Source organism: Hylobates moloch, unplaced genomic scaffold (genome assembly GCF_009828535.3).
Source record: "Hylobates moloch isolate HMO894 unplaced genomic scaffold, HMol_V3 SCAFFOLD_20, whole genome shotgun sequence".
In the NCBI taxonomy this organism is placed as follows: domain Eukaryota; kingdom Metazoa; phylum Chordata; class Mammalia; order Primates; family Hylobatidae; genus Hylobates; species Hylobates moloch.
In genome coordinates this window covers 32,557,821-32,576,371 of record NW_026652295.1, presented here as the reverse complement: position 1 = coordinate 32,576,371, position 18,551 = coordinate 32,557,821, and the positions used below count along the sequence as shown (strand labels likewise).

General features: G+C 55.4%; 1 protein-coding gene across 9 annotated transcripts in view; it reads left to right on the top strand.

The window, feature by feature from the left end:
- GRM4 (glutamate metabotropic receptor 4) overlaps positions 1–18,551 on the top strand; it is a 125,031-nt gene that overhangs the window by 92,059 nt on the left and 14,421 nt on the right. For all 9 annotated transcript variants that reach the window (XR_004245806.2, XM_032141647.2, XM_032141655.2 and 6 more), the window contains 3 exons: positions 10,295–10,495; positions 10,729–10,865; positions 14,736–15,671. Coding sequence is in view for 8 of the 9 variants with exons in the window: in XM_032141647.2 (XP_031997538.1) it covers positions 10,295–10,495; positions 10,729–10,865; positions 14,736–15,671 (1,274 nt within the window). In the remaining variant the exon portion in view is untranslated. The remainder of the gene's footprint in view (positions 1–10,294; positions 10,496–10,728; positions 10,866–14,735; positions 15,672–18,551) is intronic.

Below are 18,551 nucleotides of genomic sequence, written 5' to 3'. Positions count from 1 at the left end.
TATATTATCCCCTCCCATTCTCCCAAGAGCTCCATCCCCAGCAGAGTGCTACCTCCCTCATGGCTTCCAAGGAAGTGATGGGAGCTTATCTGCAGGAAGCACTTGCAGATGGCCCATGGATCCCCCCAACCTCAGCGAGCTGGGGTCTCTGAGGGGGGCATCTCTGCAGCTGTCAAGCCTACGGGAAGATAGCGCCCGCCTCCTCCTTTCCTCCCAGGCCCTCCCTGGGAGCCCAAAGAACAGGGTTTGGGAATTAAAGTCGTAAACAAGGCACATGTGGCATCCGTCTTTTTGACAGCGCTGCCAGCCAGGTGACGGCTGAGCGGAGGAAGGCCCGGTTTATGAGGAGATAGGAAAAATTTACTGCCTGCTGCACAGAGGGGCTGGGAGCTCAGAGAGAGAGGGCAGCTGCATGGTGGCTGGGGGTGTGTGGGGAGATGCCAGTCACCCAGCCTGTGCTACCAGCAGTAACAACAATAATAGTGGAAACATAATCACAGCTAATATTTATATAGCATTTATTAATTGTCAAGCTCTGTTCCAGTATTTTGCATTTAATTTTTGGAGCAACCCACGTTACAGATGAGGCAACTGAGGCACAGAGAGGTTAGGGACTTGCCCAGAGTCACACAGAGTTGGGGTTTGAATCCGACCATTTGGCTCTAGAGACATTTTGCTTAGACCAGATGCTATCCCAGCCCCAGGCCCCTCCTGGCTTCTCCAGCCTGCCTGTGAAAGGTCTTCCCACCTCTGCATCCCGAAGAGAACCTGAGGAAGCCTCCCTCCTTGGGCAAGTAAGAAAGGCCAACATTTGGAAGCACCCTTTATGTGCCAGGCCGTGCCCCCATTAGAGGAACTCACAGTCGTTCAAACCATTGGCCTTTCACTCAGTGCTGCTTCCCACTCATCAACTGGGAAACCAACAGCATAGATGAAGAGCCTGACTGTGTGCCCAGCCAGCCCTGTGTTGGGCTCAGTGAGGGGGACAGACCTGCCCTGGGGAGCCATCTTGTGAGTGGCATTGCAGACAAGGTATAGCGGATGGTGGCATGGCCTGGCAGTCAGTGCCATGGCTCCAGAAAAGGCCTAACTATGAGGCTGGAGAAGGCAGAGCCTGGAGGCCTCTTGGAGGAAACTGGGAGTGCTGGGAGGACAGGAATGCTGCACTTTTAAGTCAGAAGTTCTCAGTGAGAAAGTGTGTGCTAGTCCGTTTGCATTGCTATAAAGGAATACCTGAGGCTGGGTAATTCATAAAGAAAAGAAGCTTATTTGGCTCACGTTTCTGCAGATTGTGCGAGAAGCATGGCACCCGCATCTGCTTCTGGTGAGGGCTTCAGGAGGCTTCCCGTCATGGCGGGAGGGAGACAGGGGAAAGAGCAGGAGGAGGAGCCAGGCTCTTTTTAACAATCAAATCTTGTAACTAATAGAGTGAGAACTCACTCATTACCATGAGGAGGGTGTCCAGCCACTCATGAGGAATCCACCCCCATGACTCAAACACATCCCACCAGGCCCCACCTTCAACACTGGGGATCACATTTCGACATGAGATTTGGAGGGGACAAACATCTGAACTATTTCAGGGTGATCCTGGAGCGAACACCTGAAGACTGTGAGAGAGAGAGTCATGTGGAGACCTAGGAAAGGGCATGCCAGGCACAGCGCTCAGCAAGTGCAAAGGCCCTGGGGTGGGCTCATGCCTGGCAAGCCTGGGGAGCAACGAGGAGGCCAGTGTGGCTGAAGCAGAGAGAGCAACAGGCAGGAGACAGGGTCATGGGGGAGTGATGGGCAGGTGGTGCAGATCATGTGAGCCTTGTGGGCAGTTCGTAAGGATTTAGTTTTTTATGCACAAGGGGACAAGCCATTGCAGGGTTTTAAAGAGGATTGACGTTACCTGATTTATGTCCTAATGAGATCACTGGGCTGCTACCGGCTCACTCCTCTCTGGGAGCGAGGGCAGAGTGGGAGACCAGTTAGGAGGATGGTGCTATAATCCAGGTGGGAATGATGGGCCTGGGGCGGGTGGTGGTCATGGAGGTGGTGAGAAGGGGTCAGATTCTTTGTAAACTTTGCAGTGTGGCCGTGGTGTTTATGGAAGGATTTAAGGTGAGAGAAAGATGACAGAAAGTCAAGGATGGCTTCAGCATTCTCTGCTGGAACAAGGAGATGGATGAAATTGCCACGCACTACGATGGGGTGGGCGGGAGGAGGAGCAGGCTGAGAAGGAAGGCAGGGCTTTTGTGGAGGCCATGTGGAGAGTGGGATGCCTGCTGGGACCCACATGGCCTTGTAGAATAGGTGCTGGAGTCAGGGAGAGGCTAGAGTGGCCTTGTGACTGGGGAGGTGGCAGAGTACAGATGGGGCTGGCTGGGAGCACCAAGGAGTGTGTGTGGCTAGAGAAGAGGTCCCAGTGAGCCCTGGATGCTGGAGTGTTGGGGGCAGAGAGAGGGGGGCCAGCACGGAAGCTGAGGAGGGGCAGCCTGGGAGGCAGCAGGGCCCAGAGCGTGGTGTCCCGGCGGCGAAAAAGAGAGCACTGGAGGAGGGAGTGACTGTCTCCATCACACGCTGTCCAGGGGCCAAGTGAGACAAGGGCTGGACCAGGCAATTGGACTTAGCCACCTGGGGGGCGATTGTGACCTCCGCAAGAGCAGTCTCCTTAGAGAGGTGGGCACAAAAGCCAGACTGGAGTTGGTCAGGAGACAGAGGAGAGAAACTGATGACAGTGAGCAGAGGCACCTCTTTCGAGGAGCTACATTGTAAGCAGGAACAGAGAAAGGGGATGCTAGCTGGGGAGGGGCAGGTCAAGAGAGGGGATTTGTTTGTTTGCTTAAATCAGAGAAATGACCTCATATTTCTACCTTAAAGAGAAAGACCTAGTGTGTTAGTTGTTCTCACGCTGCTATAAAGAACTACCTTAGACTGGGTAATTTATGAAGACAAGAGGTTTAATGGACTCACAGTTCTGCAGGCTGTACAGGAAGCGTGACTGGGAGGCCTCAGGAAACTTACAATCATGGCGGAAGGCGAAGAGGAAGCAAGCACGGCTTACCATGGTGGAACAGGAGAGAGGGGTGAGAGGGGAAGTGCCACACTTTTAAACCATCAGATCTCTTGAGAACTCACTATCATGAAAACAGCATGGGGGAAATCCGCCCCCATGATCCAGTCACCTCCCACCAAGTCCCTCCCCTCACATGTGGGGATTATAATTTGAGGTGAGATTTGGGGTGGGGACACAGAGCCAAACTTTGTCACCTAGTAAGGGGGAAAGCTAGATGCTGCTTGAAGGGAGGCTGCTGAATAATGGGGGAGAGGGATGTCTGTGTTGGGAGTTGTTAGCAGGGGCAGCTCATCCACATCTGCCTGAGAGTCAGTCCCCAGAGTTCCCTCATCCCCAGCCCCAGCCCCTCCTATGTGGGAGAGCTGAGCCCCAGCTTCTCAGCTGAGGTGTGTTGGCCTCAGAAGCAGGGAGGAGTCGAGAGCTGGTCCTTCTTGGGCACTGGGCTGTGCAGGCGCCAGATGTGACTCTGCTTGCCTAGTCCCAGGTGCCAGCTTTACTTCACAGACGAGGGGCCTGGAGCTCAGAGATGCTAAGTGACTTGCCAGGCCCAGCAAGGGGCTGAGTGGGGGTTTCCAGCTGGCCCCACCAGACCCTGGGGCTCGAATCCTGTTTCTCAAAGTGAGGTCTGTGTACATCTGAGGACACGTTCTTGAGGCCAGATTCGCAGGGACCCAGGAGTGCCATGACGATTCTTAAAGTCTGCATTCTCATGTTGATGGCCATCCCGAAGTGAGCTCTCCCAGACTCAGAGACACGGCTTCTCTGCTGCTGTGGTCATTTGCAGCTGGGCTTCACTGTCATAGCCAAGCTCTCAGCTTCTCTCCTCAGTGTTTTCTTGCTGGGGTCATATTCTTGAGGGTCTGCAAGAATCGTTTCCTTCAAAAGGAGCCTGTGGCTGGCTCAAGGTTGAAGAGCCCCGGGCGATGCTACCACAGCGCTCTTGGAGCTTGTAAAAGACCACTTGAGAGGGAGTCAAGAGGCGACTCCCACTGGGTAAGCTGCGTCACCTCCTCGGGCCTCAGTTTCCTTATCACTGAGATGGGGATCCCTTTTGATCCAACCACTAAGCCCTCAAAACACCTGGGTGCATCATTCATTGGGACTGGAAGGAGTTGGTGTTGGGCCAAGGCTGAGTTGTGGGGGACAGAGCTAGGGATGGAGGAGACCCAGCCAAGTGGGTTAGAAATTCCCAGACTGGAAAGCGGGCGACTTGATGAGGATGAAAATTTGAGACGAGGGGACCGGCAGAATCGCGGTATAGGGCTGAAGAGCAAGCGTGTGACTCTGGGCCAGGGAAATCCTGGCTGGTGACTTCTGGGAATTTGGGGGCTTGTGGGATGGTGAGCCTGGACTCGGGAACAGGACTTGAGGGACAGAAGGAACTGAATGTCTGAGGCAGCACAGAGTGGCAGCTGTCTCCACCCCATCCATATGTTGAGCTAGGCTGAGCTGACCTGGGTCTGCCTATGCGGTGGGCATCCCTCACCCATCGCATGTTGGTGGGGAAGGAGTGGGGAGAATCAGCACTAGAGCCAGCGCCAGCCAGGCTGCAGACAGGGAGGCCTCCAGGGGTGGGGCGTCATCCAGCGGGGGCGTGTCAGGGAGAAAAGGAGAGCTGAGGCTGAGAGAGGACTTCCGTGCACAAGACATGGTGTTGCATCTCCCTCAGTCCTCCCAGCGGCCCCTCGAAGTAAATCTTACTGTCCGGAATTCACACTTGGGAGACTGAGGCGCTAGGACACTCCTATACTTGGCCTAGAGTGTATAGCTGGGCCATGGCCCAGCCGAGAGTCAGAGCCATGTGTGTTTGTTTGGTCCGTGACACCAGACAGCCCTCTCTCGAGGGGTTCTGGGACCCCCTTGTTTTACTCCCTACTCCCTGGAAGTTTGCTTAAGAGACGAAAATGGGTATAGGTGTATATCTGTGGCTCATGCCCACCCAGAGCCATCGTGTGCCTGGCACCTCACCTTCCCATAGCTCTGGGAGACAGGCTGTGTAAATGTGGGTTTATATCTGTGTAGGTGTGTGGTGTAGACATGGATCGTGCTTGACTGCACATGTGAATGACACGTTTAGCAGATGCTATCGGTGCCCCAGCCATACCCCTCAGCACTCACCATCCCTGTGTGCACCAATGGGGCTCATGCCTCTGGGAGCAGCCCTCAGCCCAGGACCGGCGGAGCTGGAGCATTTATCCCCGTGGATGGGACAACGCCCAGGTGTAGTTTGCAGAGTCTTCTGGAGGTCCCCAGCAGGACGAAGCCCCACACGCTGGCATTAGTTGACTTTCCTCCCCCACCTCACCTCCCTGTCCCCTCCTTATGCTTCCTGGCGTCACCCCCCAATAAAACCCTTGCTCTCAAGTCCTCCTCAGCATCTGCTTGGGGACTTCTCAGCCTAAGCCAGTGGGTGAATCTGAATGCCCATGTGTTTATATTAGTGTCGTGTTAAATGTGTAGCTGTAGCTATATTGGAAGCATTTATATGTACACCTGTGTTAGAGCATGCATGTGTGTGTGTAGACATGTGTAAATGTATGAAGGTTTGTGTATTTGCTACTCTGTGCATGCAGATGTGAATACCTGTGAGTGTCTGTGTGGTGGATTTTGTCTACCCTGGTGTGAGGGAGCTGCTTCAGCAATGTGTATGCATGCACGTGTGTACCAGTGCTAGAACTGGAGGATTGTGGCTGGGCAGGTGAGTTGTGGAGAAGCAAGGGGGGAGATGAGAAGGACTTTGATTATTTCAACCTTGAAAACTCATTTCAATTACAATTTACAACCTGCAGACAAAGGCTGCAGTCGCCGTAGTAACCACGCTTCGGGGTTTTGATGGAGAAAATCCTCCCTGGATGGTTCCCCAGCTGACTGTCACCTGTGGCAGAGCCAAATGCATCTCTGCCTCATTGTGCCCCGGGACACAATTAGGACATCTTCAAACTGTTGCTGCTGTCACTGCTGCCATGTGTCTGGAATTCGTCTCCTCCGACAGCTCTCAGAAATGCATGTCTTGCTTCCTCCCAGAACTGCGGTGCCCCTGCCTGGTCCTGGGGTTCCTGCCCACCCACGAGAGGGGATTTTCCCACCCCTTTCTCTCCACTGCCACCTTCCTCTTCTAGACCTGCAGACAGGGAGTCCTTAATCCCTGGTTAGGCCTGGCCAGACAATGGGGGCAGGGCCTGGGTCCCAGGACAGGGGGAAGGAGGCAGGTCAGCGGCTAAATGGAGGAGGGGCAGTTCAGGGTACTGAAGACTCTTTTGGACAACCAAAGAGATGTTGGTTCAAGTCCCAGCTCCACCACTTCCCAGCTAGCTCCATCTACAGGTATGTGTCAAACACTTACTTGGTGCCAGGATTCCTGTGAGGCTCTGGGATGCCACCCACCCAACTGCAAACCTTGCTACCTCCCCTGTGAGGGGGCCAGTGAAGCCTGTCTCCTAGAGCTGTGGAAAGGCAATGTGCCAGGCACACGATGGCTCTGGGTAAGCATGAGCCACAGCTGCAGAGTCACTTGCTGAGGAGCCGGGTTGAGTGAGCCCAAAGCTGCTGCCGTCACAGGCACAGTTGTAGCTGCTCATTTAGGCCAGAGCGTCCTGTCTTGTTTAGTGAGGGTTTGTGGTTCCTGCAGTATCCCCCACCCCTCCCCTACATGCCCTGCTACCCCTCCAGGGGAGTCACCTAGGTCCTGTCGTTATTTCCTGTGGGGCACAAGGGGAGGGCCTGAGGCATCTGAGGTCACAGTTGAGGAGTATGTGTGGTGTGGTGGGTGTGTGTGTGTTTCTGTGTGTGTGTGTGTGTGTGTGTGTATCTGGTGTGTGTGTGTGTTTATTTCAGTGTATGTCTGTGTGTGTGTGTATCTGTGTGTGTGTGTCTGTGTGTATATGTGTATGTATGTATGTCTCTGTGTGTGTGTGTGTCTGTGTGTATATGCGTATGTATGTATGTCTCTCTCTGTGTGTGTGTGTATGTGTGTGGTGGACATCCTCATGGCCTGGTCACTTCACTGCACCCCAGTCTTCCCATATGTTACTGGGGCTAGACTTGAGACAAAGTCCAGGAGGCCACAGGGAGCTGAGAAGTTGCTAGAAGTCCACGCTGCTGTGACAGCGCTGGGATGGATGCTCTGTGGGGGCAGCACCCCAGGCCTAGCACTCTGGAGCCCTTCCCCCAGAGCTGCCCTGGGTGGAGGCAGGTTACCCTGGCCAGGGGGCTTCTGTGGGATATCCACGCTAGCATCCACACCGATGGCTTCGTGACCCCAGAGAGAGCACTTGGCCCCGAGCCCAAGTGGCCCAGGAGTGGTTGCTTCCGCGGGACCCTCTGAGGAGAGGCTGAGGCCAGCCTCGTGGGGGAGGTATGTTTCCCCAGAGATCCAGCTAGCCTGGATCTTGAGAGAGAGCTGCCTTCTCTCTGCAGCAGCCGCAGCCTCCCACTCCATCCCTGGTTAATAATTTAGTCTCTCATCCATATGAGATGAGGGTGTGATGGGAGCTGTGGGGGAGTCAAGTAGTGTTTTATGCTTCTTCAGGCTGGAGAGGGCAGGGCCTAGGGGCCTGCAGGGAGCAAGTGTGGGTCCAGGGAGGGCCTTTGCAGGCGACACTGTCCCAGCCTTCTCTGTGTCCTTTGGGGATGGGATCGTCCATTCCATTTCTCCCTAGGCCCTCGTGACCTTGTGATCAGAGGCCTCGGACAAGGCAGGATGGTGAAGCTGTCTTTCGTGTTCATCCTGTCTGTTTGTGCCTTGGCCTGGAAAAAGTGTTGCTGGTTAGCAAAGCTAGCAGACACGACCCAAGTCAAGTGCAGCCTGGGATGGAGCAGGGATGGGGTCTGGAAGCTGGGAGTGCCCAGCCTGTCGCCCCTGGTTGTGTGACCTGGGCTTCCCCACCAGCCTCAGTTTTCTTGTCTTTAAAATGGCAGTGGGGGCAGATGACCCCTGTGGTCCTGGTGTCCCAGGCATTGTGGTTCTATGGTTTCTATTGTCCACTCAGCAATATGTGAGTACCTACCCTGAGCAAGGCTGAAAATGGGATGTGGTTCTGGCTGGCAGGGTTAATGAGTGACCAGGCCAGCTATCCCCCATCCCCACATCCTTGTGTGAGTGTGGCCACTGGTGTGGCCGGGATTAGAGGCTATGAAGGGATTAGAGGGTGCAGCAGACCTCAAGGAGAGGCAGTGAGATCCCCTGCACCCTGGGTCTGCCTTCAGGGTGTCCAAGGCAGGGGGCTGGACACAGTGACCGCTGGAGTCCCCGGGGAATCACTGCCTCGTGTGGACAGAGCTTAACCCTGGCCTATAGGGGCAGGATGCAGGTGCAGCCGCGCACCCTGCTGCCCTCTGGGGAATTTCTTCTGTGCAGTGTGGCATGTGCCCTCTAGCTGAGAGGCAAGGGCTAGGAGTAGAGCGATAGGAGGAGTAATTTCCTCGTCCTGGCCTCGAGGAAGGAGGCCATGCTGTATGCAAGGGCTGTGGTCTTGGGAGGGGAAGCCAGGCTTCCCTATCTCTGCCCATCCTCCCCCTTTCTTCTCCCAGCCATCCTCCTGCCCCCATGTCCTCACTTCAGATCCCTGGTCCCCTCCCCATGTTGCTGCCCGCCCGCATCCCTGTGTGGCAGAGTGTGGTGCTCAGGGTTGGAGTTGGAGTACCTGGGTTCACATCAGCTCTTCATGGTCCTGGAATGTTACTGAGCTGTCCTGTGCTCAGGGCTTCAGTTTCTTTTTGAGATGGAGTCTCACTCTGTCGCTCAGGCTGGAGTGCAATGGTGCAATCTCAGCTCACTGCAACCTCCGCCTCCCGGGTTCATGTGATCCTCGTGCCTCAGCCCCCTGAGTAGCAGGGATTACAGCTACCTCCCATCAGGCCTCTCCTGATGTTCCCAGCTAATTTTGGTATTTTGAGTAGAGATGGGGTTTCACCGTGTTGGCCGGGCTGGTCTTGAACTCCTGACCTCAAGTGATCCACCCGCCTCAGTCTCCCAAAGTGCTGGGATTACAGGCGTGAGCCACCATGCCCAGCTAGTTTCTTCGTCTCTACAATGGAGGTGATTACACCAGAGCATTGTTGTGAGAAATCAATGAGTGAATATACATCAAGAGTTCCGTACAATGCCTGACCCATAGCAGGTACTGGTGGAAGTTACTTACTTAATGTTATTGTTGTTATTCAATATGTTATCTAATATTATGATTACCCAGGGCCCAGGCCAAGAACCACCTCCCCCTCCACAAAGTTGTCCCACCTGCTCCAGCTCAGGGACCTCCATAGCCCTCTTGGAAGCTCCTGTTCTGCCCACTTAGCACATGGGGTACCGTGGACGAGCCACCTGCTAGCTGTCAAGTGTTTTTGCTACCTAATCTCATGGAAGCCTCACAGCAGCTCTGTGAGGTGGGATCATGATCCCCTTTTTGCTGACGTGGACAACGAAGGAGGCTGCACAGGGCCCCAGAGCAGAGGTCAGTGGACGCAGAGGGGAGGGGAGGAAGATGGGAGGTCAGACCCCGGTCACGGTGCCTTGGGGAGCCATTGCAGTTAGCAGTGAGAAGCCCATGGGGATGGGTTTCTCGGTTTGCGAAGTTCACTTATCCTTGCCACTGGGGGACAAGAGGGTTGTCCCTGAGGTAGAAGAGGGATGGATGGGGGCGATGGTGACTTCTGGTATTTAGGGTGACTAGAAACCATTGAGGGCAGTCTTTCAGCCTCTCTGGGCCTCAGTTTCCGTACCCATACCCTGGGGTGAGGGCAACATCCTCTGGCTGGAGCAACTGCCCATGGGTGAGTGGCTTTAAGGGCACTCCCCTCATTGATGGGCATAGCCCCTGTCCTGGCTGTTTCCTAGACTTCGAGAGGGGTAGCTGTTCCCGAGATTATCCCAGGCCAGGCTTGGGGGAAGGCAACAAGGGCCACAGCCACAGGGAGACTTCTGGGACACTGCCTTCCAGGGTGAAAGGTGACAAGGGAGTCTGCCCTGGATATTCTGGTACCTTGGGTGGCACAGGCATCAGTGGTACGGTGTCCAGGCCGGTGGACTCTCCCATTACACCCAATGGCCTGTCTCCAGGCACCTGCACAGGGCCATCTCCTGGGTGATAGAGCACTGGGCTGGGAGTCAGGAGGCCTGGCCATGCACAGATGGGCTGTGCCACCTCTCCAGGTGTCAGAGGGTGGTCTGGCTCCCATGACACCACTGTAAGGACAGTGGGCCTCACGAGTGTCCCTGTTCCTGGTGTTTCATTGCAGACCGTGAGCGAATTGGGCAGGATTCAGCTTATGAGCAGGAGGGGAAGGTGCAGTTTGTGATCGATGCCGTGTATGCCATGGGCCACGCGCTGCACGCCATGCACCGTGACCTGTGTCCCGGCCGCGTGGGGCTCTGCCCGCGCATGGACCCTGTAGATGGCACCCAGCTGCTTAAGTACATCCGAAACGTCAACTTCTCAGGTGGGGGTGTGGTGCGGACTGTGCCTGACCCTGGGTATCCTGGGCCATGCCCGAGGGGAGGGACCCTTAGGCTCTGTGGGGTGGGAATGGGGGGCCTCTCCTGATGTTTCCAAGAGGTGAAATCTCCCAGGATGTTCCATGAAGGGGTGTGTCAGAGAGGTCTCTGCCCCAGGCTCATCATCCGCCCTGCCTCTGGGTAAAGGCTCTGTAAAGACACCCGCCCACCCTTACAGGCATCGCAGGGAACCCCGTGACCTTCAATGAGAATGGAGATGCGCCTGGGCGCTATGACATCTACCAATACCAGCTGCGCAACGACTCTGCCGAGTACAAGGTCATTGGCTCCTGGACTGATCACCTGCACCTTAGAGTAAGTGGGAGGGCAGGGAGTGGGTGGAGAATGCAGTTCCAGCCCCTGGGAGGGGCGCCCAAGGGGAGGCTGCCGCTGATTAGCCCTGACCTCCAGGACTGCTGCTGCCAGGCTGGGGCTTCCTTCCCAGTGCCCCCCTCCCAGACCTCAGCAGCTCTGAGGCCCCCACCCTGAAATGGAAGACAGGGCAGTCGGAGTTCTGCTGCCATTCTGGTCCCTGTCCCCTCCCTTAGCCTGGGGCCTTCTTGCCTGCTACCCACTGAGGAGGGGATGGGGGGACTCTGGATAGAAGAATTCACACCAGAGTGAAATGGCTCAAAGGCTTTTTGGGTGGGCAGGTGGAGGTTGATGGGGGGGCATGGGGGAATAAGGTGAGGAGGGGGAGGGCTGCATTTGGACAGACGAGGAAGTCTTAAGGCAAAGGACCCAGGTCGAACGGTGGGATTTGTGCCAACTGACTGGTGGGTAGTGAGCCAGTTGCCAGTTCCCCAGCCCCGTCAAAGCACGATAGAAGGCAGCCATTTTTCTGGGTCCTGCTAGCCACGCTCGCCTAGCTCATGGAATGTCCCACGGATGTGGTGACTTTCCCTCTCTGGCCCTCAGTATCTCAGCTGTGAAACAGAGCAGTGTTTTTGGAGAGAAAGGACCTTTGGTTTATTCCTCAACAAAGTGCTTGTGGACTTGATCTCTGCCTTGCAAGGGGAAGGGGTGAGCCATAACCGGGGTGGGCCCACTGGGACCCCGTGGATAGACTGGAGAGACTTAGAGACAGGTCCTCATCTGGCTTCCACTCTCCTTGTCCCGGGATCCTGTGGGTGCTGCATCGAGGCCCCGCCATCTCCTCTTGTCATAATCTCTTCCAGCGAGGAACCCCTCGTGCTCTGCTCTTCAAAGCACTCTTGGCCTGCAGTCTCATTTAGCCCAACCATCTTCTAAGTCAGAGGAAATCTCCCAGGAAACCCAGCCCTGGGGAGGAAGAACGACTCTCCTAAAGGCCACACCGTGTGGCAGGAACAGCCTGTTCCTAAATGAGGCTCCTTGGATTGCTGAGTGGAGAGAGATGGGCACAACGGGGTGTGAGGAGCACTTGGCAGAGTGGGACAACACCAAGTCGATGTGCCCGTTTTGTTTTGGTGCAGTGGGCAGAGCACAGGGGCCGGGGACTGGAACTTACTAGTGGCAGCAGCTAGCACTTACTGAGTACCTGCTGTGTCCGAGCTGCTACTCTAAGCATGTCCCCTTGCTGTGAGGATGACAGCTCTGTGAGGCAGGCAGTTATCTCCATTTTCTAGATGTCCTAACTGAAGGTGGCAGGGACTGGGTATGTGTGGGTGGCAGTGGGCCCTTCCCCTGAAAGTCCCCTCCCCAGGAATACAAGGCCCCTCCACCGGCCAGTCTTCATGGCCCATTCTGATGTGGCTCACAATGCCCTCTTAGTCCTCCTCACCTGTAAGGCCCGGACAGAGCTGGGGTGGTGGGAGGAGGTGAGATGGGGCTGGACTTTAACCATCAACCTTCCCCACTTTCTGTGTGAGTGGCTCAGTTTGGGCTGTGCTGTGAGGGCCACAGAGCAGGCAAGGTACCTGTAACCACCTGCCTGGCCACTGTCCTCCTCCAGGGTCTGAGAGTGTGGCGGCATTGCATCACTGGTACCCTGGACCTTCTTGCCTGTGCAGTTATTCTTTCTTTTTTTTTTTTTTTTTTTTTTGAGACGGAGTCTCGCTCTGTCGCCCAGGCTGGAGTGCAGTGGCGCAATCTTGGCTCGCTGCAAGCTCCACCTCCCAGGTTCACGTCATTCTCCTGCCTCAGCCTCTCCGAGTAGCTGGGATTACAGGCGCCCGCCACCACGCCCGGCTAATTTTTTGTATTTTTAGTAGAGACAGGGTTTCACCGCGGTCTCGATCTCCTGACCTCGTGATCCGCCCGCCTCGGCCTCCCAAAGTGCTGGGATTACAAGCGTGAGCCACCGCGCCCGGCCACAGTTATTCTTTCATAGATTCCACAGAGACCTACTGGGCCTCTACTATGTGCCAGCCTGTGCTGAGGGCTGAAGACACAGCAGGGAAGTTAACACAATACCCCTGCCCTCATGGAGCTGATGTTCTAGTGAAATATTAGAAAGTATATCCATTATGACTTCTAAACGGAGGTCACTCCAAGTAACAAAGGGCAAAGTGGCTTCATATCTGCTTTCATTGGATCAGATGAGAAAACAAAGGCTGAGAGGAGAAGCCATTTGCTCAAGGACACACAGCCAGGTAGCAACAGAACTGTGATCCCAGGACTTGACCTCAGTCACTGCTGTTTCCATCAGAACCACAGAGTTTTCCGGGACACTCACCATCACCCCGTGTCCTCTGGGGAAGGGTCTTTCCCCTGCAGTTGCACAGCTGCAGTCCACAGGGACCGTCCCACTTCCACATTGCTGCAGGACAGGTTGCACTTGTCCTTGCTCTGTGCCTTTTGGCTTCTGAGTTAATCCACATCCTGCCATGCCCAGAGCCACAGGACAACCTTCTCCCTTGAGGTTTTCTTCCTACCTTGCCACGAGGCATCCCTACCCACCCCACCTTACCCCTTTCCTTTATTCTTTTTTTTTTTTTTTTTTTTGAGACAGAATCTTGCTCTGTCACCAGGCTGGAGTGCAGTGGCATGATCTTGGCTCACTGAAACCTCCACCTCCCGGGTTCAAGCGATTCTCTTGCTTCAGCCTCCTGATTAGCTGGGATTACAGGTACACGCCACCACACCCAGCTGATTTTTGTATTTTCAGTAGAGACCGGGTTTCACCATGTTGGCCAGGCTGGTCTCGATCTCTTGACCTCGTGATCCTCCTGCCTTGCCCTCCCAAAGTGCTGGGATTACAGGCCTGAGCTACCATGCCTGGCCCCTTTTCCTTTATTCTAAAGCCCTCCCCACACCCCCCAACCAGCTGGTTACACTTTATCAGGAGGTAGCACCCAGTGCAAATGCACCAGTCTAGCCAGGCTTGCTGTGCTCTGAGAGTGAGCTCTTCCTAAGAGACACTTTATTTAGAACAGTCGCTTTGAATACAGCTCCCAGGTGTAGTCAAGTCCCTTTGCCAGATGCCTGAGACTCTTTTGGGACTCTCACTTTCCAGAATATTATAACATATTCAGTAGGGTGTGACAACACTCGTGTGGCTCTATTGCTCATAGCCATTGTGTCTTCAGGGACATGTAACTGTGGGTAGCACTAATTTAGAGCAAGATGTAAAGAAATGCTAACCCCTGAGCACACATTAAGCATCCTCTGATTAAACCTTTGTTCGTTGCTCTCTGCTGAATCCAACTCCCTGCTGTTTGGCAGAGGTGCCTTGGGCTGGGCCGTAGGGCAGCACATCTTCCACTCCAGTGTGCACAGGAATCATCTGGGGGTCTTCTTGAAACTCAGATTCTGAGTTAGTAGGTCTGGGATGGAGCTGGAATTTGCCTTTCCAACAAGCTCCTGGGTAAGGCTGCTGCTGCTGCCCTGGGGACCACTGTGAATAGCAAGGCCTTAGGGGCTAAGAGTCAGGACTCCTGAGTTCTCTTTGCTGTGCCACTGTTGTTTCCTGTGACTCTAGGTTGCCACTACTGCTTTCTGGGCTCAGTTTCTTCATATGAGTCTTGAGAGTTTCGGGTTCAATCAGGATTCCCTGTAGGTCAATTATGTCTGAGTTATGCTGGAGACCTTGTTTAACTCCAGCTGTTAGATTCAGTATGTCCCTGTGGGGTCCGGGCAGCTGGACTTTTAGCCAACTAGCTGGTGATTTGAGTGTGGGGCTACAAGGTGCCACCACCCAGTGGGATGGTCCGGGGCACCCAGTGGCATATTCTGAGGCCTGCTCTACGGTGCTGTCATTGCCAGATAGAGCGGATGCACTGGCCGGGGAGCGGGCAGCAGCTGCCCCGCTCCATCTGCAGCCTGCCCTGCCAGCCGGGTGAGCGGAAGAAGACAGTGAAGGGCATGCCTTGCTGCTGGCACTGCGAGCCTTGCACAGGGTACCAGTACCAGGTGGACCGCTACACCTGTAAGACATGTCCCTACGACATGCGGCCAACGGAGAACCGCACGGGCTGCCGGCCCATCCCCATCATCAAGCTGGAGTGGGACTCGCCCTGGGCCGTGCTGCCCCTCTTCCTGGCCGTGGTGGGCATCGCTGCCACGTTGTTCGTGGTGATCACCTTTGTGCGCTACAACGACACGCCCATCGTCAAGGCCTCGGGCCGTGAACTGAGCTATGTGCTGCTGGCAGGCATCTTCCTGTGCTACGCCACCACCTTCCTCATGATCGCCGAGCCCGACCTTGGCACCTGCTCGCTGCGCCGAATCTTCCTGGGACTAGGGATGAGCATCAGCTACGCGGCCCTGCTCACCAAGACCAACCGCATCTACCGCATCTTTGAGCAGGGCAAGCGCTCGGTCAGTGCCCCACGCTTCATCAGCCCCGCCTCGCAGCTGGCCATCACCTTCAGCCTCATCTCGCTGCAGCTGCTGGGCATCTGTGTGTGGTTTGTGGTGGACCCCTCCCACTCGGTGGTGGACTTCCAGGACCAGCGGACGCTCGACCCCCGCTTCGCCAGGGGTGTGCTCAAGTGTGACATCTCGGACCTGTCGCTCATCTGCCTGCTGGGCTACAGCATGCTACTCATGGTCACGTGCACCGTGTATGCCATCAAGACACGCGGCGTGCCCGAGACCTTCAACGAGGCCAAGCCCATTGGCTTCACCATGTACACTACCTGCATCGTCTGGCTGGCCTTCATCCCCATCTTCTTTGGCACCTCGCAGTCGGCTGACAAGGTGAATGGTGGGGGCCGGGGGTGGACGGTGGGTAGGTGAGGGCAGTGAGCAGGGGGCAGCCTCCTGAGGTTGGCTGGTCTCCCCCATGCTCCAGAAATGCCTTTTTCATGCCTCATTCTGCCTTCTTTCATGCCTCATTTTGCCTTCTGTCCCAGCTGCAAGTTTTCTCTCTGGGTTCTGGGTTTTCTCTCCTCTCTGTTCTTGCCCCTCTCCCTCTTCTCTCTCCCCCTTTCTCTCTGTCTCATCTCTCCTTTTTTCTGTCCTCCTTTTGTCTCCTTCAGCCCCACTTTACTCCCTCTTTCCATCCTCCCCTGTTCTCCTCCCCCCTCCCCCTCTCCCTGTCTCTCCATCCCTGCTGCCCCTACCCCATCTCCTTCCCTTCTTTCCTCCCCCTATTCTCTCACCCCTTCCCCTCCTCTCTCTGTAAGCCTGGGGTGCCGTACCCTCCTTCACTCTTCATTCTTTTCTTTTTTTTTGGAGTCTTGCTCTGTCCCCCAGGCTGGAGTGCAGTGGCGCATCTCGGCTCACTGCAAGCTCCGCCTCCCGGGTTCACGCCATTCTCCTGCCTCAGCCTCCCGAGTAGCTGGGACTACAGGCGCCTGCCAACATGCCCGGCTAAATTTTTTTTTTGTATTTTTAGTAGAGACGGGGTTTCACCGTGTTAGCCAGGATGGTCTCGATCTCCTGACCTCGTGATCCGCCCGCCTCGGCCTCCCAAAGTGCTGGGATTACAGGCTTGAGCCACCGCGCCCGGCCTTCATTCTTTTCTATACTCCTTTCTCTTACCTCTCTCCCCACTCAACCCTGTCTTCCTTTTGGTTCACTCCTCTCTTCTCCCTCCTCCATCTACCCCTCACAAGATCCCCATGGGACCCTCCCTCTCTCCCCAGCCCCAAGCTGCCCTGGAAGCCCAAAGGCTAGGGGCTGGCAGAGGGCCTTTCCTTCCCTTGGCTGGAGTTGCAGAGTGGCTACCTCTGCCTCCTGTTGGCCTGGCCTGAGGACCTGGGCACACCCCAAGAGACCTGTATGCTCGGCCCACATCCCAGTCCTGGTGCTGGCTAGGTGACTTGGAGGTTTTATCTTGAAGGACTGGGAGTCACTGAAGGCAGGGTATCAAGGTGAACCAAGGACCCCAGGTCTTGGTCTGAGCTCCATGTAGAAGTGTGGGATCTGGGCAAGCCAGGTGGCCTCCCTAGCCTCAGTTTCTTCATCAGTAAATTGGGGCCATGTCCCTTTCCCTGCAGTCCTTCCAGGTATTGTCACAATCACATGACACAATGGGTACACAAACAGTTAATACACTGTAAGGAGTGTGGAGCTGAGGAAGCCAGAGGAGTGGGGAATGATATCAAAGAGGTGACAGGCCAGATGGTGGCAATGACATTGGCTTTTACCATGAGTGAGAAGAGAGGCCGCTGCAGGCTTCTGAGCAGGTGAGGGTGCTATCTGATGTAGGCTGAAGGGGACCCCCTGGCTGCCAAGAGCAGCTGTGAGAAGGTCACTGTCATGCTCTGCAGGAGAGGGTGTCCCCAGCAGATGCAGTGGGGAGTGGGGGAGTCTGGGCCTGTCTGGAGACTGGCTGGCCAGGTTTCCAATGGATGGCACATTGGGTGGGAGACCAGGAGAGAGTCAAGTCAAGGAGGACACCATGCTTTGAGGCCTGAGCAATCAGGAAGGAAGGAGTTTCCCATGCTAAGGAAGAGAAGACAATGAGAGGAGCCTGTGAGGGGGCAGGAGAAGGGGTCCTTTGGACATGCCAAGTTTGGGATGTTCGTTAGACGTCCAAATGTAGCTGCCAAGTCAGTGGTTGAATATAGGAGTCTGGAGTTCACAGGCAAGTTCTGGGCTGGAGACATATCTGAGGAGTCGTCAGCCTGAGCCTGGCATCTAAAGCTGTGAGCCCATGACTGGGTGTGGTGGCTCATGCCTGTAATCCCAGCACTTTGGGAGGCTGAGGTGGGTGGATCACTTGAGGTCAGGAGTTCGAGACCAGCCTGACCAACATGGTGAAACCCCGTCTCTAGCAAAAATACAAAAAAGTAGCCAGGCATGGTGGCTTATGCTTGTAGTCCAAGCTATTCAGGAGGCTGAGGCAGGAGAAATGCTTGAACTTGGGAGACGGAGGTTGTAGTGAGCTGAGGTTGTGACACTGCACTCCAACCAGGGTGACAGAGTGAGAATCTATCTCAAGAAAAAAAAAAAAAGAAACGAAAGAAGGAGGGAGAGAGAGAGAGAGAAAGAAAGAAAGAAAGGAAAGGAAAGAAAGAAAGAAAGAGAGAGAGAAAGAGCGAGCTGTGAGCGCCAGTCTGAGCTCCCAGGGATGCCTAGTTTTCAGTGAGTCAGCCATGGGATGGGGTTCTTGTCATGTGGAGACAGTTTACCTAACGGCCGTTAGGCCCCATGGCAGCTGGTGAGGTCTCATCATCCCCTGCTTACAGATGAGGACACAGGGGCACAGAGAGGGGGAGTGACTTGCCTTGGAGGCACAGCTGGACTTGACCCCACTTTGTCTAACTTAGGAGCACCCCCCAATCCCCAGCACACCCTTCCCCCCCTGCAGCTCTGGGATACCTCATGCCCTGGGACTTCCTTGGTAGGTGCCCGCCTCTTTTCCACCAGCTCCTCAAGGGTCATCTTCCAATGGGGGCCTGGTGGGGGTCCCTAAGAGGTAGACCTTGGGGCTGGCAGTGAGTGTCCTAAGATCTGAGATCTGAGACTAGGCCTGCTTCAGCAGGGGGATCTCACCTTGCATGCCTGAGCCAAGCAGCCCCGGTGCAGCCACGGCACCCGGCCCGTGCTGTGAGCTGGGTCTCTGGCCTCCACCAGGCCTGCTGCGGGAGACCCTCCCTGCTGAGTGCAGGTGCAGGCAGAGGCCCTCAT